Genomic DNA, 27,322 nt, shown 5'->3' on the forward strand with positions numbered 1-27,322 from the left:
TCTCTGGTCGTCTGATTGAAGAACCGAGACCGTAGGATTGATCCTCTCGGCGAGCTCTTCAAATTGGACCGATCAGTTTCTTCGTTCGTGTAAGTTGAGTTTCCGCTCTCTTTTTTAGTCTTTTTCTGTTTTCTGTTGCATGCGAGCCTTCTTCCGCTTGCATGCGACGTTTTAATCATCAGTATGAGTCTCTGCTGATCAGTGATCATAACGGTATGTCCTGATCGTTCTTGTGATGTTTCTATGTGTAGATAGAGCATCCTGTGGAGTTAGAGGTGTTGACGTTTTTAAGGATAAAGCTGTCTAAACAGGATAACAGGTAAGGGAAGCTAACTGTTTTACTTGAATTTCGTATAGAAATCATTATGATGACTTTGAATTGCATGATTGATTGTTGTATGAGTGCTTGAACTGTGTAATTGAGTGTATGATGGGATTGTGCTAGATTTCTGTTGCATGTGAGAACAGATTGGGAATCTGGTATTTTCGCCTAAGCGAGTAGCTCTCGCTTGAGCGAAAACACCAGAAACTCATCCTCTGTTTCTGCGCGAGATCTCGCCTAGGCGAGCCAGTCTCGCTTGAGCGAGAGTCACTCTCGTCTAAGCGAGACAGCTTAGCCTGAGAGAGAATTCGCCCAGAGTTTGGGTTGTTCTCCGTTTCGAGCCTCGCTCAGGCGAGAATGACTCGCCTAAGCGAGAGAGTCCTTTCGCCTGGGCGAGACCTTTCAGCCTGGGCGAGAACCTCTGCAGCTGAGTGTTATTTCTCTGTTTCTAATGGATGAAGCTATGTTTAAATGTTAAAATATGAACTTAGTTATGATATGCATGAATTGTTATGACTGGTAATATGTGTGGTGAAATTGCATGAAGTTGGAATATGAGAAGAAGTGGTTGAACTAGGATTTCAAGGGAAATTCTAAGAGGAATGTTTTAGTGTATGTAAGGACATAAGGACTCAGTTTTGGTTGGTATCCTGACGCTCCTAGTAACCATTAAGACTCATGTAGAGTATGATGGATTACGTCGGGGGGAGTAGCAGGAGGTCCTGGTCTATGGACCCGATCCGCCATAGAGGTGATGGGACTTACCCTGGGAGTGGTTGGGTGATAACCCCTTGTGTCCAAACTCTGTAGAGTTTGGGAACCATCGCAGGTGCAAGCCACCAAGAGATCCGATGTTGCTTACGTAATCCAGATATTGAGTTTAGAGTCATGTATATGTGTTGTGGTGGTCTATATGATTCTGGTGATAATGAGAAAGATTGCATGGTTTCTTTTTATAATTGAACTGCATGATTCCTTAATCAGATTAGCTTACCCTTGCTTTTTGTGTTCCTGTCTTGTGTTGTATGTTTCCTTTTGCGATGATCACCTATTCGGTGGGAGCAGATATGGTTGCAGTGTCAAAGGCACTTCTGGAGGATGAAGAGCCATCGTGTTAGTGTTGAAGAGGAGGTTTCCAGGGGGAGCTTTAGCAGTGGTCGGTAGTACAGAGTTTATTAGTTTAGTTTAAGTGTATAAGTGATATATTTTTATAGTCATACCTTTTGTAAGACTGTATTAATATATTGGGTACACTAGATTATCTGTTTTGGAACTATGATGAAACTCCCTATTTTTATTAGTTTTAAGCTGCTGAAATTGGGATGTTACATTTATGGTATCAAAGCAGTTCGTCCTTAGGATAACGTAAGGGTTGTGGGTTTGTCATGTCTTTTTTGTGTTGGAGTTCGAGTTTAGTAGAGTTTGTCTTTGAAACCGAAAAGTATTAAGAACAGAAAACGTCTTGATAAAGTAATGAGGGTGCACACTCATGACTAGATCAAAGATTATTTTCCTTTCTTAATTCTAATGGTTTGAGAAAATAGGAGAGATAGAGAAAAGTTTTGGCTATCAATAGATGTTAGAGTTTTGCTTTTTGTGTCCATGTTTGTTTTGTTGCACCTCTGTGGTTTGCGTTTAGTGTTTATAGTGATAGAGGAATGTAGATTCAACGTCAACTTGACCTGCTTACCTTTGTGAGGGTTGGATATAGCTTTTGAGATAACTTTTTATCTCAAGGATATAGGTTTATTGTATGAAGTAGATCGATGAACGAGGAAAGTTAAGCTTTGGGTTAGTAGACTGGATAAAGAGGTTAAAATTTAGCATCAATGTTTAGACTAAGGAAACTTCAAGGGCAGGCTCACGAGATCAAATATCACAAGTTTTCCAAAAGGAGTTGAGTTCAGAGGTTAGAAATATTGAAGATATCAGTGTATGCCAGCGCAACAATGTTTGGGGAAAATCAACTTAGTTCTATATCCCGACAATTCTGAGGTTCAGAGTTATCCAGATATATGCAATGTTAGGAGAAATGTCATTAGATATAGTCGTAAGACCATATCTTGTGCTTTATTGGATTGGTGGAAGAGAAACAGTTGGTAGATCCTAGGTTACAGAAAATAATGAGATTGTTTGGCATCGAGCAAGCTAAGAAAGATAAAGATCGTGAAGTGTAAAAAGACGACAAATCCCTAGTGGGAGGTTAAGACATATCAGAGTTTGCGGATCAGTTAGGTAAGATGATATTTCCTAAGTATAAAGAGAAATAATATGTGGATGAGAATGAAGTGGCATAAAGGTTTCATATTAGGTTCAATAATCAAAAGGAGATGCTTGGATCTTTTCAGTAGACAGCAGAATGTTTCAAGGAAAAGTAATTCATGAGCATAAGCATTGACTTTGGGCTAAGGTAGAGAAATTCAAGTGTGGGAAGAAGAAGTGAACCGTTAAGTTCGATCTTGTGGGAACGATAAAAGCTAGAGAAGGCAGAGTACCGTAAATAATGAAAGGAGAAGAAAAATCCTAAATAGTTGGAATTGTGTCTATGATAGTTGGTGCTAAGCTATTAATGCAAATTATCAAATTCAGAAGGTGGTGTTTGGGATATGAGTTTTGGTTTCGTTCGTGATCATAAAACCTTGGTGTTGTCAATATGGTAAATGAGTCATGGTTAACTGCAAGGAGGAGTTGGAGTTTGAGCTAGTAGTTTTTCTTCTATGGCGAACAAGTAAATATTTCTTGGACATGTGGTATGTTTCGAGGTGATCAAATGATTCAAATTCAAAGTTAACTTAAATTGTTTCCTTTACAAGGTTTGGGAGCATAAATCTCAAGGGTGACTTGGTTGTTTTCCAAGCTCATTATGGTGGAATGTGGTATCATAGGAAGTGATGTTCCTTGTTTCAAGAAGGTGAGTAAATGGTTGTGCATCAATGTATGAAACAAGTTGAAAAGTGAAGACAGAGTATTACCGGTATGAGTGTTTATCTAGTAAAGGCCCGTGAAGAACATATGCAAGGGATCTTAGTGGTGAAGCAATTTTAGTTATGTTATGAAGCATATGTTAGAACAATCACCGACAAGCGGTGGGATTCATTATGGCATTGATATATGAAACGTAACCAGTATAATAGTTTTACATTGGATGGTTTTGCTAAAAGTGTGGAGTCAAGACAACAGGTGGAGGAGTCCTTAGAAAAGCCATGGTTTAATCGCAGTGTATCATCGTTAGTAATCTAGTCTAACAAAGTTTGGAAAGAGAAGTAATTATATGTTAAGATCTACGATTGTAAGTGGTTAAGATGAGTGGAAATTGTGTTAAGGGAAAGGAAGTTCTAAGAGTGACTTTAAGTAAGGTTTTACAAGCAAGTTATTATCAAGGTTTCGCGACAAGTTTCTCAAGTATGAAGAGAGTCGTCAAGACGTTGAAGAAAAACATGATCGGCGCTTTAATGATTGATTATTCCTTGTGGTCTTTTGTGGCTAAACACATCAGAGGTGAAAAATGGTTGTTGATCGGAGTGACGCAGCAGAATAATGGTGGGATATACTTATCAATAGTGGGAAAATAGAAAAAGAGGGGGTATCTTACTCTTAACCTGGTGGTTGATGTGGCAGTGAGTTCTCTAAAACAACAGATGTGTCAGTGTTATGAAGATTTGTTAAAGATGTTTAGTGATCATCAACAGCTAGAAGTATGGAGTTGCATAGAGGGAAATGGATAGGAAACGAGAGAGCAAAATCAAGTTATGGTTTTGAGTTGTGTTATCACCGTAGAAGTGGAAAAGTGCTAGTATATGTTTTAAGCGGAAAGAGAATTGCAGTGGTTGGTTCGACAATGAAGAGTAAGAATTGGTGGAGAGATGGTTGAAGATTAAAGGGTTTAATAAAATGCTGTCAGAATTTGGGGTTGTTGTTGCCGCAAGTGAAGGGTCTACTCTGGAAGTGGGATAGCATTATTATGGACTTTGCTGCCATGGTCAAAGTCAGTATGAGAAACATGATGTCATGAGGGTGGTGGTGGATAGGGTGGTCAAGAATGTTATGAAGTTGTGTGTGACCAAGTCAGATGAGTGGTACCTCAAGGAAGAAACTAGATAATGAGAAGTGATAACAATCGCGTTCTAGGTTGAGATCGGTTGCAAATCTTTACATTTCGGTAAACACCTACTAGAAGTAGTGGAGAACATATGGAAGGTGGGTCAACATATCAGACATAAGTGGGTTGGTTAGGTGTAAATGATCATTCAAGTTTTAAGGTGGAAGGTGGAAAATTGCTTTGAAAGTAGTGACTAATTCAATCTACACTGTTAAACATATATCGCTTAACACAGAGGCAGAGTTTTCGGTAAGTTTAGCTGTTGCAATCTTTAAGTTAGTCATGTCTAGGTGGTTGTTGTAGAGAACATGAGGAGAGCATGGTTTTCTTTCTATCTGACGAGTGAATTTTCGGGGACGAAAATTTTTCTTGTTGGGGAGAATGTAAGACCCTAGAAAATGACGTTTTAAAAGTGATAGTGGTTTAAAAATAGTGAGACTCGATTATTTTAATATTAAAAGGTTTTAGTATAAATAGAATTGTTATAAACGAGTTTCATTATTTTAAAACACACAATCTCTCTAGAAACCACTTTTCTAGAGTTCTCTAACTTCTCTCTAGAGGTTCTGTCTCTCTGGTCGTCTGATTGAAGAACCGAGACCGTAGGATTGATCCTCTCGGCGAGCTCTTCAAATTGGACCGATCAGTTTCTTCGTTCGTGTAAGTTGAGTTTCCGCTCTCTTTTTTAGTCTTTTTCTGTTTTCTGTTGCATGCGAGCCTTCTTCCGCTTGCAAAAATATATATTACGTACACAATATTACAGTACTTACAGAAACATATATAAAATATATATTACATACAAAAACATAATATATATATATATATATATATAACGTACAAAAATGCACAAATACATATATTATGTACACAACTTTACGATATGTACAAAAATATATATTACGTACTCAACTTTATAATACATACAAAAGCATAACATATATTACGTACGTATAAATAGATAGACTACTACGTACACAACTTTCTAGTATGTATAAAATCATTATTACATACACAACTTTAAAATATGTAAAACATATATTAGGTACACACCCCTATAATACGTACAAATATTAAAAGGTTAAGAGTTCAAAAATCACTTTGAATATAATTGAATATGAAGTGTTACCACTAACATTCTTCAATTGGTCTCATTTTATTGGTTGGATCTCTGTCACCTCATCTCATTGTTTAGTTGGGTGCATGTCACTCCCTCTTATTTGATCACTTCCTGTGGAACATGTTTGTCTAAGGGTTCTCACAAGGATTTCAACTCTCAGACCCAAAGAACAAGCATTCTACAACTTCCATTAGAATGCAAATTCAAATCATAGTCTTGGACATTCCCAACTCAAGATCGGGGCAAAAGAACCCGCCATGATAAAACAACAAGAACATATTTGAAGTTAAGTTTTTTATGATATTATCATGACTTCGATATCATCTACCCTAAAGATTGATGTTAATAAAAATTGTAATATTATCATTAGATAAACTATTTCCTTTCCTAGATCTTAGGTTATTACATAATAAACATAATTTGAATGTAAATCTAATAAAGGATAATTAGTTCAAAGCTTATAAAGTTTGAAATATTAGTTAAATGTCATTCATACTATTATAACTATTAAACAAGCTATAAGAAGTATGAAACAATGCTTGATATATGTCGACTTTCTAAGTTTTGCTTCTATACATCCAAATAGTATTAATGCCAGACAACTAATCCCACCAATAACTACTTTCCTCTTTTCAAAATTATATACACACTAGTGCAAAATTGTATTTTTACCTCGTCTTATAGGCCTCGGTTGGCAAGAAACCGAAGCCTATAATGGCGCGGTGGCAATTTTGCAATTAGAAGCAACTTTTATGCCTCGGTTCACCTAAAACCCGAAGCCAAAAGCAGTTATAGGCCTCGGTTACAAAAAACCCGGTGCCAAAAGGGGTGTTAGGCCTCGGTTAAGAAGGCCCGAAGCCAAAAAGGTTGCCAAAAATTTCAAAAATGCCATTCTCGTTTTGACTTATAGGCTTCGGTTGGGAAAAAACCGGTGCCAAAAGGGATGTTAGGCCTCGGGTGTTAGGGAACCGGGGCCAAAAGGGGTTATATGCCTCGGTTCTAAATTGAACCGAGGCCATATAGTTTAATTAGGGCTCAAAACTGAACCCCATTTCTTCCTCGCGCGCGCTGCTATCCTCCATTTCTCTCTGCAAATATCCACTTTTTCTCCCCATGCGGGCCTCCATACGACGCCGCTGTTTCGCTAAAAACCCTTGCCTCCCACTTCGGCGAGGTGACTGACTTCTCCGCCAACGCCAACCGCCACGCCTTCGTCCACCTCCCCCAGTGGGTCCTAGAAGAGCGCCGGGAACGCAGGAACCTCGACATCCTCGAACGGAAGGGTGTGGTCACACCCTCAGATACAACCTACCAATCCATTCTCTCGTTACTGTTGTTGCTGGTTTGGAGGGTTTGGGGGAGGTGGCATGCCAGGTCGAGGAGGACCAAACACCGGAACACCGCTGCCAGGTGGTGGCGGCATGCCGGGGCGAGGTGGAGGAGGCGCAGGCATACCAGGGCGAGGCGGAGCTGGAGGTCCTCTCACCATCTGTTCCGGAGGAGGAGGTCCCGCGGCGACGACGCTGCTGGTTCCGAAGGTGGGGTACAGGCTGGCGGCGGAGCTGCGGCGGGCAGGGGTGTTTGTTAAGATAGTGCAAGATAAGTCGCAGGCAGCGGATTGGGCGTTGAAGAGGTAGATGGTGCATTCGATGAGTAGAGGGATTGATTGGCTGTTTTTGGTTTCAGATGATTCGGATTTCTCGGAGATGTTGAGGAAGGCGTGGGAAGCGAATTTGGGAACCGTGGTGGTGGGGGATTGGGATAGGGCTTTGGGGAGGGATGCAGATTTGTGGGTGCCATGGAATGCGGTTGAGAATGGTGACATATGGCCTCGGGTACTACGCAAACCGAAGCCAAAAAGGGACATATGGCCTCGGGTCATACTAAAACCGAGGCCAAAACATGAGCGAATTTTTTAAAAATGTAAAAACGTGAGCACATATGGCTTCGGTTAGACCTAACAACCGAGGTAGAAGAGGGGCTCTATGGCTTCAGTTTACAACCGAGGCCAAAGGCTATCCTCTTTTGGCCTCGTCCCAATATGCCTCGGTCCGGGAACCGGTGCAGAATATGAAAAATAACCGCTGCCAAAAGGCCTTCCTGCACTAGTGACACCATTGGTTGGTATAAATGATAACATACCACCTATAAGAAATCCTATAATTAATACTCTTATTGTTAACAATTTAAATTTACTGTTCTCTTGTGATTGAATTATCTCTATACTATCATCTTTAGAAGAGATATACTTAGTCACGGGAACAAGAAATGTTGTATATACTAAAGCAGTAACACTTAGGTTGGGTAAAACAAACTACACTACACTATATAAAATTGTATTGAACTAAAAAATAGTTCAAATGAATTGAACTAAACTAAAAAAATAGTTTAGGCGAGATGAATTGTTTTTTTTTTTTAAAAAAACTGAATTGTATTACATTAAACTGAACTACATTATAACATGAACACTGTATTAGTTTTGAACTGAGCTGTACTATTTTTGAATTGAACTGCAGTATTCTTGAAACTGAATTATACTAATTTTGAACTGAATTGCACTAATTTTGAATCGAAATACACTATTTTTGAGCTGAATGGTACTATTTTTGAACCAATTGTACTAATCTTAAACTAAATTGTATTATTTTTGAATTGAACCGCACTATTTTTGAACTAAACCGCACTATTTTTGAACTGAACTCTATTATTTTTTAACTAAATTACATTAGTTTTATTCTATATGATCAAGACAATGAATTTTATTTGATTGTCTATGATCATAGTACATAGATTACTTATCATAGAATCATAAATAATTCAGTTTTTTATAGTTCAATTTAGTATACTTAAGTTAATTTTTTTCAGTTCTAGTAACACCTGTTCTAACTACATCTTTAATGCTTTTATTAACAATTTGGGTTATTATTACCTTTACTTATATGGATGATTCCTTCCATAATTTTTTCCAATTCTAGTAACACTTATTCTAACTCCATCTCTGATGCTTTTATTAACAATTTGGATACCTTTACTTATCTGGATGATTCTTTCAATATTTTTTCTGAAAAATATTTTTTTTAAAGCATTATTATTGTTTTTAAGAATCTCATGCACCTAATAAAAGAAAATTGGATAAGTATAACGATAAAGAATAAAAAAAAGAGATAATTAACTACTAAAAAAATATTTAACTATATAATTAATTAATACGACAAGGAACCATTTACAAGTATGGTGTGTGTCATATCTTTACACAATAAGAGTAGCTAGTCTAATTCATTGTCTTGATTAGTTTACTTTAATTATCAATAATTTAAATTTATTTTTTTCTTGTGATTAAATTATTTCTATATTATCATCAACTCTAAAATAGATATACTCGTCACGAAAACAAGACATGTAGTGTATATAAAATGAACTTTACTACACTGTATTATATAAAATTGCATTGAATGAACTAAAAGATAATTTAGACGAACTATTATTTTTTTTATAAATTTTGAACTGAACTACATTATATTAAATTAAACTATATTATAACAATCGAAGAATTGAACTGTTATAAATTAAACTACTTTTCCGACTGCACTAGTTAGAATATAAATTCAAGTCAACGTGCCACTAAAGGTTGTATAAAGTTGTAAGAGAAAAAATACTTTTTAGAATGTATTTTTTGTATTGGTATTGCTTGCCATATTAGATCAAGATTCTTTTTCTCTAGTTAAGCAATCACCCCATTCAAAAACTATTTTTAGTTCATGATTGTTTTATATTTTTTGATATAAGTTAAAAATTTATTATATTCAGATACCATTTCAAATAATTTCAAATTAATAACATTTCTCTTTTTTTTTTCTTGAATGTTAATTAACTTGTTTTAAATATAAGTTGAAACACGCTAAAATATTTACTATAATCAGAAGCAAATTTTAAATAAATAGTATAAAATTAATTACTTTTTATAAAATAATTTTGTAATTGTAAATAAACACAACTTAATTTATCTCCTGTGTTAAACCTATTTGTGTGATAACTGATTCATCAATGAAAATATGATTATGTGAATATATATATATATATATATATATATATATATATATATATATATATATATAATGAAAATCATGGAATTTTCTATTCAAATGAATAAAAAAATAATTTTCATTTAAGACCACCAAACACGATTAATTAAACTTAGCCATGAATATATTTAAAACAAAGCAAATAATACATTTTTTTAAACCAAAATTAACTTGTTATAAATTAAAAACCATGTAAGACTACTACAAGTTATAAACTTTTTTTAGCTTATGAAAAAATAATTTTAATTTTTCTTTGAATTTTTTTCTAGAAATACTAAGAAAAACTCAATAAAAAAAAAAAATACTCATGTGAGTTGTTTATACCCTCAATCCCATAATAAAAAAATGTATAGAAAAACTTGAAGAAAATATACATGGATTGAAGAGTTGAGTAAGGAGTGAGAAGTGAGAAGAACATTGTTTGTTTTAAGTTGATAACAACATTTTCCCATGACTATTGGTGATTGGATAGAGCTTCAACAGGTTGCATCTCTGATTTCTTTTTCTCCTTAAGAATTGCCTGTCTTGGCATTACTTCTAAGAGAAAACTTCCACCATTCCATATTGCTGCTGAAACCTTCAGTATCTGGAAAACTACATGCAACTCATATGACAAGAATATTGGCACAGCCAGTGCCATGGTTGCCACTGTAAATATGCCTTGAAGAAAAATGTACATTAGCATGCGATTTTGATCCCCTAGCAACCCACTTAACCGCCACCATATGTTGTTTGCTTTTTGAGCCTTTTTTGAGAGTTCCCTGTCAAACAATACAACTCAATAAAGAGAGAGGTAAAGGGAAACTCTTTTCCCTATAAAGCAAGCATCTTGAACTTTGAAGTTTTAACCCTCTTCAGAACTTCTACTTGGATAGTAGAAGCTTTTTGTTCTGAACTGAAAGAGATAGGGAATGATAAGTGTGTGTTCATTGTTTACCTGTAGGAAGTCATCACTTCGGGATCTCTTAAAAACCTTTGCCTACGCAAGACATTGACGATGAGGAAGTATAGAACCTGCCACAATGTGTAAGCTACCAAGGGTACCAGAAACAGCCATGTCCACAGAAATGATTTGTCTTCAATGTAAGGCCACGTAGGTCTTCTAGCAGTTCCCTCTGGATGCATGGCTTCGAAGGTTGCAGGATCCCACCATCGAATAGTAAAGAAAACCAAACCTGGAAAGTACAACTGTGTTAAAAGGAGATAAAAGTAAAATGGAACAACAAGACAGGTAAAGTTAGCATTTCTATCACAATTCTGTCCTACTAGTTCCTACTAGTTGCATATCTCTAACAATTGGACAAGTGTTGTTCAGCAGAACTGCTTTTGTTGAAGGCATCACTGTACTACAATGGATACAATCAGGACCCGTTTGGATGGATACATGGTAGAAGTGCTTCTGAGCGTTTCTCTACTAGAAATATAGAGCTTTTGTCAGTGGAAAAGTTTTCGAAAGTTCTTCTACCTTCGTAAATTGTACCCAAACAGGCTCTAAGAAATATAGATTTAGCAAATCTACGGCAAGTTCAACCCACTGGTTGTTTATATTTAACAATATGATATCAATAAAGAAGATGGGATGAGGGTGCAGTATATATTATGTCAAAAGTGGGACATCAACCTAAGTACCTCAAAGCCAAATAGTGGAAAAAAAACAGCAAACTATGTCAAAAGTAGAAGATATAGAATGGAAGCTAAACAATTTGAAATGGATATTGATCTGATGTGAAGAATGGGATGTGATATGACATTTTCATATGTTATCTTATCTCTTCCTCGTGCTAAAGCTTATTGGTTAAGCTTGTTACAAATGACTCCTTTAAATGAAAAGTATAGTTTGGGGTAAAAAATGGCTAAAGAGGCAACTCAAGGATGCTGGAGCAATCAGATAGAGAAGCCTGTTAGAAATATTGCTTAGCAAAGACAGCACAAATTCCGGGTTAGAGTGTTGCATGACCAAGGAGGCATAGCTTCATTGGAATGCTTATTAAAGGAAATATCTTAGCTAGCAGTATTAAACAAGAACCAAAACTTCTCCAAATTTGACAAAACAGCGTTTGGAAGCTTCACAGCGGAAAAACTTGAGACTGAAAAAATTGGAAATAAAATTTGAGAAGAAGATGGGGTGAGATTGCAACAAAGACTGAAAGGATCAACTTGTCTAGGACTCGAGAAGACAAACATTTACATTTGGGAGGGAGACAGTACATGGAACCATTCTAATATCATGTTAAAATTACTGAGTTTTGGTAGTGAAGGAAAAAAAGAAAGAATATAGATTTAATAGTATGAAAATAACATCGATTGATGCCATACGATATGGGTTCATGTAGCTTTCCCGTATATTCTCACAACATTCGTACAACATAACACTAAACATTCCTTTCCAGATAAAAAGAAGATAAATCTTACACCCAATATTTGACTATTGAAGGTAGAAGTCAACAATTATTGTAGCAGAAGTCTACAATTTCCCAGAATTTGTTTTTCTTGCTGAAAAAAAGAAATAGAGAAACTATAAGAAGGTGGCATAATTTACCAGGTAAAAGATGGATAAGAACACTGACAATTTTGTCAACAGAACTGAAAACCAAGCTGCAGCGCCAAACAATCAAAGCCCATGCTAAGGGCCCCTGCAAAAGCTCTTGAAATAAGACACAAATTTGACAGATGAATCGTTCTTTAACCATGAAAATAACGTTCTTACCTCAGCAAAAGAAAAACAAACCATGAAAAACTTCTCATCTTTTGAGTAAAAAAGAAGATCAACCAAGAATATTGTATTGGCATAATAACAAAAATCCTGAAACACAAACAATCATGTAGCTCATTAACATTATTAGTACTCTATCCGCATGAAAGTGAGTTAGTAACTAATGGAAATCAAGAAACTATTGCAACTATTTTACTTATTAACACAGGGAAACACAGTTTAAATTGTCAAAGCCCTTGTCTGTAATTACATCTTTTCTAAATGCTCTATCACACATCACAACCATGTTGGTAGTTGGAAATTCGCAATTAAACATTCTTTTTTTAACATAAGAAAGAAAAGTAACACGATAAACAAATCTTTATAATGCAAATAATCTTTCATCTTAGTTATTTGGTAATAACTGTAGCATATTCGTAACTAAGGATGTCTCTCCTGTCTAAGACTATACATTCAATCAGATAATTGCGTAATACCTCAACTTGGACCCTTATGTTTTTTGGTGTCGATGGCTATTGCACTCTTATGGCCTCATTCAACTTTAAAAGCGTACTCCTCAATAAACAGATTATAGATCACAGTCACTTATCACAAATGCTTGTGGACACTAACTCAAATTCATCCTCAAAACAAACATAAGATTCCAGAATCAAATAGTGATTCAATCCATCACAAGGTACAGTTCACTTCCAAAAAAAAAAAAATTAGATACGTTGGCATACCAGCAGATAGTAATGCCATTTCTTGAACCTGTAGTATATCCAACGCAGAGGAACGAAGATGACGTAGAACAGACAATATACATAGCGAATGTCTTGGGGTCCTGGAAAGAAAAACAGAGTGGCAAAAACTAAGAATCTATAAACAGAAAAATTTCCAAAACGAAGCACATGCATCAATTAGAGTTATCAACTTACTAGCCCCTAAAAGGAAGCAAAACCCCCCAAAACCGAGGACACCAACGAGATGCGTCACCTGAACACAAACGTAAGAATGACCAACAATTAAAGCAGGTTGTTCAATATTGACAATGCAAAGGGTCAAACTCCCCACAATAAACCCATTGGATTTTTCAACACCCAGATGACAACTTTTGCAAAATAATACATTTTGAAACGAAAAGTGAAATGGGAAAACGAAAAAGCACCTTGTTGATGAACCTTTCGTGTTCCTCGGCCTGTTTGGCAATCTTCACAGCCTGTTTGGAAAGCATTTGCTTGGTATGCACAGCTTTTTTGGACAACATCTCCTTCGCAGAGACAACAAAAAACAGAGAACCCACATCGTAAAAACAAAAAAACAACAACGTGCGGCATACAAAATGAAACAAGGAAATGGATTGGTATTTTACCTTAGATCTGTCTCTGAACCTCTTTGGGAGCTTTGGAGGAGATTCGCCATTGGGATAGTCTGCTGCATCTGCACGGTCTTCGGCATCAGACATTTCAATTTTCAGTAGACAGTGGCGAAGGCACAGAGAGAGAGAGAGAGAGAGAAAAGAGTGTGTTGTGTTGTGATTGGAACAATCACAATTGAGGACATGCAAATCAACCTGGCATCAAAGCTTTTAACTGAAAAATGGAACCTTCTGGTTAATCACTTATTACACCAAACGGTTTCTTTTCTTTATGATTTTTCTTGAAACAGACGTAGTTTTCTCAGCGTGACGTGTAACACAATAATGTTTTAATTCATTACTATATTATCTTATACAATCAAAAATTAAAAGAGATGTGTGTATATATACAAAATTAGTCGGTGGGATAAGAATGTGTGTAGAAAATATTTTTATATGACAGATTCTTTGTATGAATTATTGAGGAAAAATCAATCGTTCTAGAGACCGTAAAAAGTATACTAAAAAACAAGATAGATGTGTATTTTAATGAACTAAAATCATAAACTAAAGTTTTAAATATAAATTAGGTTTTAATTATGTAACTGATATATTACATTTTAATTTAATATTTATTTTGAAATATATATATATATATATATATATATAGAGAGAGAGAGAGAGGTGTAAGCTGACATTAAAAAAATAAGCAACACTTGTTACTGTTCTCACTCTTTGATTAAAGTATATGCAGTGGAAGATATTTAATTATATTATATGGATATTTAATTATTTAATACTTATATTAATATTTATCGTCAAGAGTAAAAAATGTTTATAAGCTGAATAAATTTTCAATAATATTCTTTATTTGAGTAAATTGATAGTTTCAAATTAAAAGTAGTAAGAGTACTGAGATGCATTTAAGAAGTCTAAGTAAAATAATGTTTCCATTGTTATACATATCAAATATGTTAATGTTATCATCATCTGTTTTTCTTCTCATATTCAAATGATTTTTTATTTGAAGAAATGGTGTAAACGTGGTTAAAAAAATTACAATAAATCGCCCAATTTATTCAATTAATTAAGTTGGATTATCTTCGCTTATTTTAGTGTGATCTAATAATATATTATAACTTACATAGTCATGTATTTAATGCGAATTACAAATTTTTTTTAAAAAGATTACTAATGAGTGCTTTTAGAATATTAATTAAGGAATAATTAATGTATATTAGTATTATTATTTTTACATTAAAAACTGAAATATTTAAGTATATTAATTAAAATAATATAAATACATATAATATATTTCTTAAATACAAAAATGTCCTTTTAATTTTTAGACAATAATTTTCTGATACAAAATAAGGATTTTAGAATTTTTAAATTCTTTATTCAAATTAATATTTTAATTTTTTTTTTTAATTTTAGATGTTTAACACTATTTTTTTCTGATGATTTTTCTGTTAATTTAAATTTTTTTATATTTAATTATATTTAATTTTTAACAATATTAAAATATATTTATTTTATTATTTTTTATTTTTTATTGATAAACATTAAATAAAATATTAAACACATATATATAACACTTAAAAATATTTTTATCCTTTAATTAAAATAAAATTGTATTAATGATTGTTATGTCAAATATTTAACATTATCCTTAACTATATATTTTTGTAAGATTTTGTATATATTAATTATATATATTTTTGTAAGATTTTGTATATATTAATTATTTTTAATCAGAACTCTTAACACACCGGTTAATAAGACTTTTTTAAATATTGAATTTAAATGTTAAATATAAAGTCAATATCATTGTTTTTAAATGACACTTGTACAATTTTAAAAACTATAATTAAAACTAAAATCTATTTAAGAACCCTTTTATCACATACGTGCACATCAACAATTTTATTCACTTTATGTCAAATTGGTGATGAATTAAAGGTGTAAAGTTAAAAATAAATAAATTAGACACTAAAATACATTTTAAAATATAGAGATGAACATTGAGTATTAAAATCATGGAACATTATATTAAAAGGACAAAGAGGAACTTAAAGTAATGAAAATCTCAAAATATCATAATTTGAGAACAGATAAACCATTGCTGATATAAGTTTAAATATTTACTCTTAAAACCGAGACCTTTTCAATATTTATTTTATTCTCGTGTATAAAAGTAACAAAAAAAAAGGAAATTTCATTTCATAAACATAAAATAAATTATTGCAATGGTCTAAAAAAGTTAGTAAATCTTAGACATTATATAATGTTTTATTTCAAAAATGCTTGAAATATGTTTTTTTGTCATTGACTGAAATATATTAAAATTTATAGAATAATGTGACTTTATTTGTTTAATAAATGTTATACATAATTATGTAAATTAAAAAATAACTTTTATTTGATAGTAATAAAAACTTGGCAAAAGTGTAGGTTGGAAATTTTGTTGTCCGTATGGAAATGTTGTCTGTTCATGTTTTATTGTTTTTATTGTTTGAAAACGGTAGCGGCAAACGTTGGATCAGATAACCGAAGGAAACGACAACGTAACATTGCAACAATCTCTGCTCACAACATCTATGATATGTTTTTTTCTTCCAATGCCCATCTTTAAATAGCTATTTTTTTGGTATCAAAATTGGATCTTTTTTATTTTTTTCGTTGCAGGTTTTGAGTTTTGCTTCCACCTTCTTCTTGTGATGTTGTCGAACCCCACCCGGTAATCTACCTATCCACTCATCATGTGCTTGTTCCATTTTCGTATATGAAATTCATTGGTCTGTTCTATTTCATTCTATATTCTTTTTCATTGATGTTTCCTTTTTGTTTTTAAATTGAATTCTGGATCATGTAATGTATCATTTGAATTAACTTCTTCTGTTTATCTTTCTGTTGGTATGTGGACGAAAGATAATGTCTAAAGTTGAAGGTGGTAAAAGAAGTGCTGAAGAGAACAATTTGCCATTGAAAGATGTTGAAACCGTAGACAAAGCTCTGCGCAGAGAGAAAAGCTCTTCCAATAGTTCAAAATCTTCGAAATCCCAGTTACTTGATCCCAAATCAAAGGCTAAAGATAGGAAAGAAGATGACTTACGTAAGGAGAAGAAGTCTGTATGGAATTGGAAATCATTGAAGGCCCTTTCTCTGTCTCGCAGTAAGAAGTTCAATTGTAGTTTTTCTGTGAAAGTCCATGTGATTGAAGGGTTGCCTTCGAGTTTCAATGATTCTTGCCTCTGTGTGTACTGGAAGAGAAAGGATAAGCTTTTGGTGACCCCTCCGGCCAAGGTGATTCAAGGTGTGGCTGAGTTTCAAGACATTTTGACACACACTTGCTCAATCAATGGAAGTAGGAGTCGACCCCTAAACCCTGCCAAATATGAAGCCAAGCCTTTTCTGCTCTATGCTTCTAAGGCTGGTGCCCCAGAACTTGATTTGGGGAAGCACAGAGTGGACCTCACAAAGTTGCTTCCTCTCACTCTGGAAGAGCTTGAACAGGAGAAAAGGTCAGGGATATGGACTACAAGTTTTAGATTATCAGGAACAGCAAGAGGTGCAGTAATCAATGTCAGTTTTGGGTATCTCATTGTTGGTGACAATACTAGTGCTACCATCATCAGAGACAAACTTTGTGATCCTCATAATGTACTAACTACCAAGAAAAATGGTATGCCTTTGTTGGAACCAGTTAAAAAACCTAGTGATGGGAGTAAAGATTATTCATCTCAAAATGTAGATGAGGTGAAAGATCTTCATGAGGTGTTGCCATCATCAAATTCGGCTCGAGCCAGCCCAGCATACATCTCATGTAAAGAATTTGTTGAAGAAAGGAGTTGTAGTCCTCTGCATGGCAAACCTGAACTCGAGGGAAGTAAAGAAAACATCGACCCGATCAAACCAGTTGTTTGTTCTTCATTTGATAGTGAAAAGGACAAGGCAGAAGAGAATCCAGGTAATGAGGAAAAAACATGCAGTCCAGAGCACGACACACCTGAAGTTTTTGTTTTTCAACAAAACCTGGACACAGTTACGCCAAATGACCATCCTTTACCTGATTCTGGAATAGAAATTTTCAAAGATTGTGAAGGTAATGAATTTTCTGTCGTTGAAAAGGGCATCGAATTTTCATCAGATGAACTTGTTAAACCAGAGGAATCTACTGGAAAAGCTTTCATTGATGTCTACACAGTTGACAGTACTCGGACCCTTGATAATGCTGGTATTCAAGTATCTTTTCAAGACCATGATAATCAGAATTCCCTCGATGAACTAACCGATAATTCTAAGGAAAGTGTTGTGGTACTTGAATTTTCTAACCGAAAGGATGACTTGCCAACGAAAGAACATCTACTGCAAGAACTAGAATCAGCTTTAACTAGTGTCTCAGAGTTGGAGACAGCGGCAATGGATTCTCCTGTAGCCATGGAAGTCAAATCTGAATATAAGTGGAGAAGGTCAAAAAGCTGGGATGATGTTACAGAATCAGTTGCCAGTGAGTTTTTAAGTATGCTTGGCATAGACAATAGTCCAAGGGGTTTGAGTTTTGAAGGTGAGTCTCCAAGAGAGCTCCTTTTAAGACAATTTGAGAATGAAGTTCGTTCAGGGGGCTTCTCTTTGTTTGATTTTGACATGGGCAGTGATAATGAAGCAGATAGTGGTAATGATTTTTCTTTTGGATCTGAGCATTGGAAGTTCTCTAAGGATACTAAGCCAGCATCCTCAATGCAAGATGCACATAAAGGGAATCTAATTGAGTTTGAGGATGTGAGGAGCAAACAGAAGGTGCGTATGCTTGAACACTTGGAAACAGAAGCCTTAATGCGTGAATGGGGTTTGAATGAGATGGCTTTTCAACATTCTCCTAAAAGAGATCATAATGGCTTAGGAAGTCCAATATATTTGCTTCCTGAAGAGACTCTACCATTACCTCCTCTGGCAGAGGGGTTAGGTCCCTTTCTTCAGACCGAAGATGGGGGCTTTCTACGGTCAATGGATCCCACACTCTTCAGGAATAGTAGAACTGGTGGAGCATTAATCATGCAGGTTTCAAACCCAATTGTGGTGCCTGCTGAAATGGGTTGTGGGATAATGGAGATTTTGCAGTGCTTTGCTTCTGTGGGAATTGAAAAACTTTCCAAACAGGCAAACAAGTTAATGCCTCTACAAGACATCACAGGGAAGACAATGCAACAAATATCAAGGGAAGCAAAGCCAGTCGTGGGGGGAACATACAGGTTTGTCTATCACTTTTTGCAGTGGAAGTAAAATGTGAAATATTTCATTCTCTCAAATGGTTGAATTTAATTTTGCTCTGCTGTATGTAGGAAGTTACATTTGCAGCATAATTTGGTAACACGACAGGATTCTACTTGTGAGCAAAAAGGCTTGAAGGGAATTCTATCTGGTGGACTAATGTCTAATAAGTTGAGTTCAGATTCAGCTAGAGACCACAGAAGCTCAGATCTTGTTCTACTAGCAATGGATAAAATTGAAGCACTTTCACTGGAGGGTTTGAGAGTACAATCTGGGATGTCAAATGGGGATGCACCATCAAACATCAGTGCACAATCCTATGGGGATATTTCAGCTCTGCAAGGCAAGGGGGCTGGTAATAGAGGCTCTCTTGGGCTAGATGGAACTGCTGCCATGCAATTGTTGGATATGAAAAACAGCAACAGTGATGAATATGACGGTATTGACGGCATAATGGCCCTATCATTAACTCTTGATGAATGGATGAGGTTGGATTCTGGAGAGATTGATGATGATATAGATAACATCAGTGAGCATACATACAAACTTCTTGCGGCCCATCATGCAAACTCGTTTGACTTGATACGTGGGAAGAGTTCAAAGGGGGAGAAGAAAAGAGGGAGGAAATATGGTTTGTTGGGAAACAAATTCATAGTGGCTCTGATGGAGCAGCTTCGTGATCCTCTGAGAAACTATGAGCCTGTTGGGACACCGATGCTTGGTCTTATACAAGTGGAGAGAGTGTTCATCCAACCAAAGCAACAGATTTATAGGCCCTTGTGGAAGGCAGGGAAGGAGAGTGATGAGTGTGAAATAGTGGCGAGGGTGGAGATGAAGGGGAAGAAAGAAGAGAAAAGTAGTGAAGAAGAGGGCATTCCTGAATTCAAAATTACAGAAGTGCATGTTGCAGGTGTTCAGAAAAGGAAGTTTTGGAGCAGTTGGGGACGACGGCGACAACAAGAACAATCTGCTTCACGGTGGTTGATTGCAAATGGAATGGGGAAGAGCTTTAAGAATCCAGTGCTGAAACCAAATGCTCCGATCACTAACACAAACGTGCAACCGGGTGACTCATTGTGGAGCATATCATCTCGTATTTACGGTACACTCACAAGATGGAATTGGTAAAACTAAGAAATCCGAATATCATTATGCCAATTAAAAATATAATGCTTTAAGGAAATGGGTAACAGAATCAATTAAGTGTACATGTCTCACTTTCTACTCCTTTAAATATATTACTTACCGTAAGTTTATCAAAAATAATTCATTTTCATGGATTTCACATTTTACTTAATGGGTCTAATTTTTTTTAATTTTGAGTTCTTTTATTAATTTTAATTAATAATTAAATGACATGGATTTTTTACGATCAACACTCAGAACACAAATAGTGGGTGCTTGAACAACTCGAACCTTCTCATCATATGCAATTTTTGCGCAATCCTTTCTTGTAGTTCCAGACAATGGGTTTTTTATCAAATAAAATGACATTATTTAAGAATAGTTTTACTATACAGTATTTTTAATTTATACCATTAATAATGAGACTGTTATTGTAAATTATTTTAGTGAATACATTTCCTTACAATTTTACTCCTACGCTTTGTAACTCCCTTTTTATGTACAGTTTTTTTTTTATTGTTTTTCTTTTTAAACTCAATCAACTTTATAATTCTAAAAAAACTAATTAATTTTTTAATTACATATTTTTATTTGTTATTATCATAAAAAAATTAACACGTATGTATAAAAGTAAATACATTTTATTCCGCTAATTTCTCTTATTTCTATCACGTATGTATAAACGTACAACATTATTTTTTTAATACTCACTTTACTATATAATTTTGACTTAAAATATACAAAAAAATAAAATAAAAAAAGAATAAAAATATATTATACCGAAAAGTAAATAAGGATATAAATTATTATTTTCACTTATTTGGACTAGCGAGAAAAAGAAAACACATTGCATAAAAACAATTTTGTATTAATTAAAATTATCAAATTTAAGTCAAAACAACAAAATTTTTGTTTCATTACTTTTCAACTTTTCATCATAAAGCATTCATTTTATAAATAAAAGGAGAAAAGGTACATTTCCCAATCATTTCACACCAATTTTAAAGGGAGAAGAGTACAAAACTCGTAAAAAAAGTCTTCATTAGAATTTTCTTAAACAAATAATAAAAAATTAATACTTCTATTTTATCTTCCCTTTCTTTTTCCACCGATAGCAGTTACCCTATAGCAGAGTGTAAAGGAGATATATACCTTCAAAGGGTGTGGAAGATTGTTTCTCTTCATACTTTCTTCTTAAGTATCAATGGCGCGATGCATGTATCCAGTAATCATCAAACTAATTTATTAAAATCCTATGGTTCAGACTAAATATCATCTCTACTATGTAACCCTTATTCGCGGGCCTTAAAAAATGGTGGAATACTCGGGAGATGTCAAACATTTTTGAAAACGGTTACACGAATAATCATCATCCTAACTCGAACATGTCAGGCACCTGTTAGTTAGCTCAAATCATCGTCAAAATGATCATGCCTTAAATAGGACATTCGAATTTCTACATAAAGAATCACTGAAAGATAAATTAAATAAAAAAGGAATAAACAGCCAGATTTCCCACAATCACTTCTCGGCGTGCATTAGTATGAAAAACATGAACCCATCCACCAAGAACATAGGTATAGTACATACACTACATGTATATATAATATAAGCTCACGTAAATAATGATTATTCTACATGTCATTTGTCAAATTCGATCAGGCACCTAAAATGTAGATGCCGTAATAGTATAGGAAAAGGGTAGCACAAATTGTCTGCGCACCTTTCAAGTTTTGGAAACCACAACCCAATCAAAATTGTTCAATGATATATACCTTGACGTGGGGCAGCATGTCCAAGTAGGAAGCATCTTCTCACAGGGAGCTCTCACGGGCAGCAACTTCAAAGGACAGAAACTGTGTGAATCCTTAGTTAGCCAATTAGTATCATTGAAATAATTTAATGCCAGCCAATCATCTCGCCCCAACATCTGGCAGCAGTATTAAAACAAGTGAGCAAGCACAAAAATAAAAAAATATTGCCAGCAGTGTGCTAAAAGAGGAACAAGTATCGATAGCAACAAAGGATATATCAAGTTAGAGAATAACACAAGGACACAGATCGTAGATACAGGGCCTAAGAAAAAGGAAAAGACAAAAAGAACAAGAAAACTTTCACATCTGAAATACAAAATTGTAAATTATTCATGCAGTGTTTGTGAAAGGTCGGGTCGAACGTAACCCACGTCTTTCCCAACCCACCAGTATTCCTTCACCATTTTTTGCTTTGGATAGTGTGAAAATACTTCTAGTGCCTTGTAAACGGCAAACCAACATAAACCAAGTAAAAGTTATCCCACGCTCTTAACCCATCCATGCTACTGGCCTAGCTTTAAAACACAGCATGAAGGAAAAAGATTACCATTTGCATTTCGCTCCTTTCGCACTGGGGCATGCTGTTCAAGAAATTGCTGAATTGTTCTCCAGTAGTGATCACCACCAGCCAGCCAAGTATCCATATGCATGCCAGTAGGAAACTCCACAAAGAGACACTGATTATTACGAGCAGCTGCCTTAGCATAAAGCATTTGCATATGTGATGGGGGGACCATCTCATCTTGCAATCCAGAGAGAAATAGGATAGGTTGTTTGATCTGCAATGAATATATTCGTAAAAGGGGGTGCATAAACACATGAATCCAGCCAGACACACAGAAGAGTGGGTAACAAGAAAAAAATACAATCGGCATTTCCACACATATTGGCACACTCAAGCACAACCAATACACAGGGAGATCCTAAAAGTTTAAAATTAACTTCCATCTAATTGTGATCAAAGAAATCATTATGCCCAAGTGACCTAATTCTAAAGGCAAAACTAATATTTCCAGCATCTCTTACCTGGCCAACAACATCAATAGTCATCCATGGGGAACGTACAAGAAAATTGAGCACTTTAGGACCGTTTGAAGAGCTTCCTCCAATAAACCACTTCAAAAAGGGGAACAAAACTCCAGCCATATCCAATATAGACGTGAATGTATTTTCAAGTATCAGAGCAGCAATCTAAAAACACAGAAAGAAGGTCAACAAAGAATGTAAAGTAAAGGTGAACAAACAAATTTTGTTAGAGATACCTGGCTAAATTTCAGAATAAAAACAACAGCAGATTGCGCAGTATTTTTTTAGACCAGTAATTTTAAAATTAGTTGCAAAATTATTTCTACATAAAAGTGAAGATGAAGCTATCAACTGTTGCAGGGTAAAGCTTGCTTGAAATTAAATTAATTAGTAAATACAGACCAAATTAATAAAAGTAATATTCTTCATACATGAATAAAAAAATCTAAAAAATATTGACAGGAAAGAAAGGTTCAATGACCATTTTCACAGCTCTTTAAGTTCACTTAACTATTTGAGCGCATACAAAAAGTTGAAGTTAAATTTTTATTCGAAAAAAGATATTTCTCCAAACTCGGTGTCAAAAACTGGCACCTTGAAGCCAGTTATAAGAAATCTTGTTGTGATTGAGGAGCAATAGTGCAAGTAAAATGTGTCATGATAAATATTCCAAAAAATACTGAAGGATGGAATTCATAAATTATTTCACAACAAATAGCAATAAGCAGAAGCTTAATACATATAAACTAAAAATTAAGCATACATAAACCTATTCAAGGAAATGACTTTTAGGAGCACTTGAAAAGCAATAATATAATCATAAATTTATAATCCTATTAGTAACATGCAATTTTTCCTTCTGTGTACCATGTGTAAGAGTAATAAAACTGACTTAATCATCTGAAACAAGATAGAGTAAACAAGTTCAATATTATTTTCTCTCATAATGTTGATAATCATGAAATGATCAAAGAATCTATACATGAAAAAATAAACCTGCAAACTATTTGTGGTTGCGTTATATACCTTATGAATCAAACAAGCTATAATACATAGTAATACATATAGTATTAGCACTCTAAAGAAACATTTATCTGCTGCCAACTGAAATATAACAAGATATAATTCGCCTAGGAGACAACTGAATCAAAAACTCTCTGAAATTTTACCAAGAAAAACATGAGCATTAAAATATGCACTTTCAGAAGCTGGGTACCTTGTCAGGGTTATTTTTTGTTAGTACAGCTCCAACTGCACCCCCAAGAGATCGTCCAAACACAACAATTCTAGATGTGTCAATATCAGACCTTTGGGAAAGGTGGTCCAATGCAGCCTGGGCACAAGAAGGTAGTAAAATTGAAAAAAAAGAAAAAGACAGCAAATAATTTGAAAAGCAAAATACAAGGAATCACTATTAATCAAAAAGCATACTTGAGCATCCTTTATGATTCCATGTTGAGAAGGATAACCATCACTTGCTCCATAACTATGCAATTGAATCATACATTAGTGCCAATGCAATCAGGTGACATGTGCATTTAGAAGAATGAATATGCAAACACAAAGCAACAAGGAAAAATCATGATTCGGAAGCTAAGGCCAACACATACCCTCGGTAAGAAAGCATGAAAACATTGCAATGTAACTGCTGCAACATTATTCGAACCATTTCAAGACGATGAGCAATATCTAAAAAGATCAGGAGTCAAGGCCTTTAGAAGCACAGTGAGCCTGGTCAAGTAAAATTAAGTGAAAACTATCACAAATTATCTATCTACAATAAGGATACTTCCAGCATTTTCTTGAAAAAACAAAATGGTCGGACCTGTAAATGGAACATAAGAAAGAAGAACTTCATCAGAACAACATCAGAGTACAGAAAAACAACGAATACAAAAAGGAGCATATGCCAAAGTGCAAGTTCATTTATAGAAACCTTGATGAAGTTATTGCACTCTAAATCCTCAAATAATGAGCCTTCACGATTTAGCTCCTTTAAATTGAGGGTTACATTTTAAAAATAAAGTGCAGTTACAATCTCCAATTAGAAAATCAGCAATTGATATTGCAAAGTTGCAACTTTACTTAAGAGGTCTATGCAAGTAGTGGTGTACTTCTATTTTATCAGGGATAAATCTCAGATGTAGTTCCTTAGGTTCTTTTTTTATTCATTACCAAGGAGTATCGCCCCATCGAACACAGAACCTATTTCCCTCAGAGGTTTGACAGGTATTATATTGGTGAGCATCCCGTCTCAGCTTAAGCTTTCTATATTCTCAAGAGTGAGAATCGAACCCTAGCCAATTTGGTACAGCAACGTCAGACTCTCGCCATTCATACCAACCCAAGTTGGTAGTTCCTTGGGTACATTTGGTATTATGCCACAATCACGATTAGCGTTCCGCCTAAGCAACCCGTGAAATTAAGGTTTGCATCAAATGTTAACATAGATTACAAAGATAGAACTCTAATTTTGATTAACACCACCAAAAAATCTATAGAACTGTATCTAAGTTTACCATTTTGGTAAAATCCAATCCGATGGCCTTTTAATCAATAAATGTATATGTACTAAATCCTCCAAAGTGTGCTCAATCTCTTAAAAAAGCTAAATCCTAGGGTTTAAACCACTAAATTCCGCTTAACATCCTAACATTTTTCCTCGATTTAACTAAAACAACGCAGGTAGGTACGGCACGGGAATAGAAGAACTCCACAAAGCTAAACGACAGTAATTGCTCCAACCACAACACGACACGAGATAAACAAAATCTGGAAGGAGCACAGACAATTGGATCAACATTCAGTATAAAGATAATTCAGCTCCATCCAATCCAAAGCAAACAATTCTCATATTTCCTTTGCGATCTACGTTTCTCCCATTCAAGCCACACACTAATGAATCAATTAAACTTGTAAGAAAGCATTAAAGTGACAGTAACAGCAAAGTAGTCGGTAGAAGTTGGATATAAAATGAAATCGGTGAGAAGAGAATGGCGAGGACCTCGGCAATCGGGGAAGAGCTTGATGAACCAGGCATGGAGGCGAACGCCGTCGGAGGAGCGGAGCCAGATGTCCTCGTAGGTGAGTCTGAGACGAGAGGGATTGATGGCGTAGGACTTGGTGAGACCTGGAAGCACCGGAACATAGACGAGCTTCTCCTGAAACGCCACCAGCAATGCCATACCAGCTACCACCAACCCTCCCACGCCGTACAGCAAGATGTTCACATACGAAACCATTTTCTCTCTCTCACTCACTCTGATCTTCGCTTTGCCTCAATTCTTGATTCGAACTGGCATCACAGAAGAAGAAGAAGAACAATAAGAGAATTGAAGTGAGTGAGGGTGAGAGTGACTGGGATTGGGATTTGAGTTTCAAAATTGGGGAACCTTTCTCTTTTCTCTTTCTCGGGAAACACCGAGCCAATACGAAAAGTACCTATGACTTGTTTTAACATCGCATGCCCATGGATTTCGTATTTATGTCATACCATCACTATACACATATATACCATATGATTAGTGTTACTTTTACCCATTTCAGACCATGTCATGTATATGTATGTTATGGAATGGGAATGGATCCTTTTCTTTTCCGTCTTTGACCTTTTCCTTCTGCACAATAATAGTCAATTGTTTTATATTCTTTTTGAAAACTTAAAAAATCAGACTTCATTTTGTTTTTCACCTTAAATTTGGATTAAGTTGTATTTTGTTTTTTAAAATTTGTAATATTTCCTTTTAACTTAGTCCTATAAAAGAATCTTAAATTTAATCAAATCTTTAAGTTTACATTTTTCTTCTCCGGTCTTATAAGACTTTTTAATAGCAAATGCGAAATAAATTGGTTAGATTAAATATAAATTTGATTATAGCAATAAACAAAATAATATATATTATAAATAGATATTATTTATTTATTTTAAATATATATATATATATATATGTATATATAGAAATAAATATTATTCGGTTACATTGTGGATTTTTTTAAAAAATGTGAGGTCATAAGTAGATGGCAATGAGTGTGACAAGACAAATTTCAAATTTTATATTTATATTTTAAATAAATAATTCATTCATATCCTCGCATTTATATCTAAAAGATATTAATACTTTGTTTCGCCATCGTCTATAATAAGGATATATTCTAATCATTCATTTCCGTTTTTAATATTAATTATTTTTTATAAAACATAAAAAAATACGATAAAAAATATATCGCAATTTTCCAAATATTTAATATAAAAACACGTATTTTTATTTTCTAATGCAAAATATTTAGAAAAAATACAAAATTTAAATTAGAGTAGTTTGATAAAAATGAAAAAGTCAAATAAAATATCATAATTATACATAAATGACAACTTAAATATTAATTAATTTTTGAAAGAAAGTTAAGATAATTTAAAAAA

The 27,322-nt window shown here is 34.5% G+C and overlaps 3 protein-coding genes across 5 annotated transcripts; 1 reads left to right on the forward strand and 2 right to left on the reverse strand.

Moving 5' to 3' along the window:
• Positions 1 to 9,909: 9,909 nt before the first annotated feature.
• LOC114176516 (glycerophosphocholine acyltransferase 1-like) lies at positions 9,910 to 13,935 on the reverse strand. Its single transcript, XM_028061580.2, has 8 exons — positions 13,685 to 13,935; positions 13,481 to 13,582; positions 13,251 to 13,308; positions 13,056 to 13,156; positions 12,328 to 12,423; positions 12,160 to 12,253; positions 10,558 to 10,795; positions 9,910 to 10,381 (listed from the first exon to the last, which is right to left on the reverse strand). Exons 1-8 carry the CDS (start codon positions 13,775 to 13,777, stop codon positions 10,075 to 10,077), a joined length of 1,089 nt encoding a protein of 362 aa, XP_027917381.1. The 5' UTR covers positions 13,778 to 13,935; the 3' UTR covers positions 9,910 to 10,074.
• Positions 13,936 to 16,167: 2,232 nt separating this feature from the next.
• LOC114177255 (protein PLASTID MOVEMENT IMPAIRED 1-RELATED 1-like) lies at positions 16,168 to 20,232 on the forward strand. Its single transcript, XM_085670662.1, has 4 exons — positions 16,168 to 16,236; positions 16,358 to 16,409; positions 16,601 to 18,921; positions 19,012 to 20,232. Exons 3-4 carry the CDS (start codon positions 16,604 to 16,606, stop codon positions 20,066 to 20,068), a joined length of 3,375 nt encoding a protein of 1,124 aa, XP_085526788.1. The 5' UTR covers positions 16,168 to 16,236; positions 16,358 to 16,409; positions 16,601 to 16,603; the 3' UTR covers positions 20,069 to 20,232.
• Positions 20,233 to 21,576: 1,344 nt separating this feature from the next.
• Positions 21,577 to 26,355, reverse strand: WAV2 (alpha/beta-Hydrolases superfamily protein). 3 transcript variants are annotated; one of them, XM_028065105.2, is made up of 8 exons: positions 25,910 to 26,354; positions 24,695 to 24,730; positions 24,516 to 24,594; positions 24,337 to 24,391; positions 24,122 to 24,238; positions 22,906 to 23,070; positions 22,427 to 22,658; positions 21,577 to 21,905 (listed from the first exon to the last, which is right to left on the reverse strand). In XM_028065105.2, the coding sequence occupies exons 1-8, from the start codon at positions 26,145 to 26,147 to the stop codon at positions 21,880 to 21,882; spliced, it is 948 nt and encodes a 315-aa protein (XP_027920906.1). In that variant the 5' UTR covers positions 26,148 to 26,354; the 3' UTR covers positions 21,577 to 21,879. The 3 variants fall into 3 exon arrangements, with proteins under 3 accessions (XP_027920906.1, XP_027920907.1, XP_085527775.1); XM_028065106.2 differs by having other exon boundaries at positions 21,577 to 21,995; positions 25,910 to 26,352; XM_085671649.1 differs by lacking the exon at positions 21,577 to 21,905 and having other exon boundaries at positions 22,264 to 22,658; positions 25,910 to 26,355.
• Positions 26,356 to 27,322: the final 967 nt, after the last annotated feature.

Source organism: Vigna unguiculata, chromosome 3 (genome assembly GCF_037176805.1).
Source record: "Vigna unguiculata cultivar grain cowpea cultivar isolate G323 ecotype 2 chromosome 3, ASM3717680v1, whole genome shotgun sequence".
NCBI classification, from domain to species: Eukaryota; Viridiplantae; Streptophyta; class Magnoliopsida; order Fabales; family Fabaceae; genus Vigna; species Vigna unguiculata.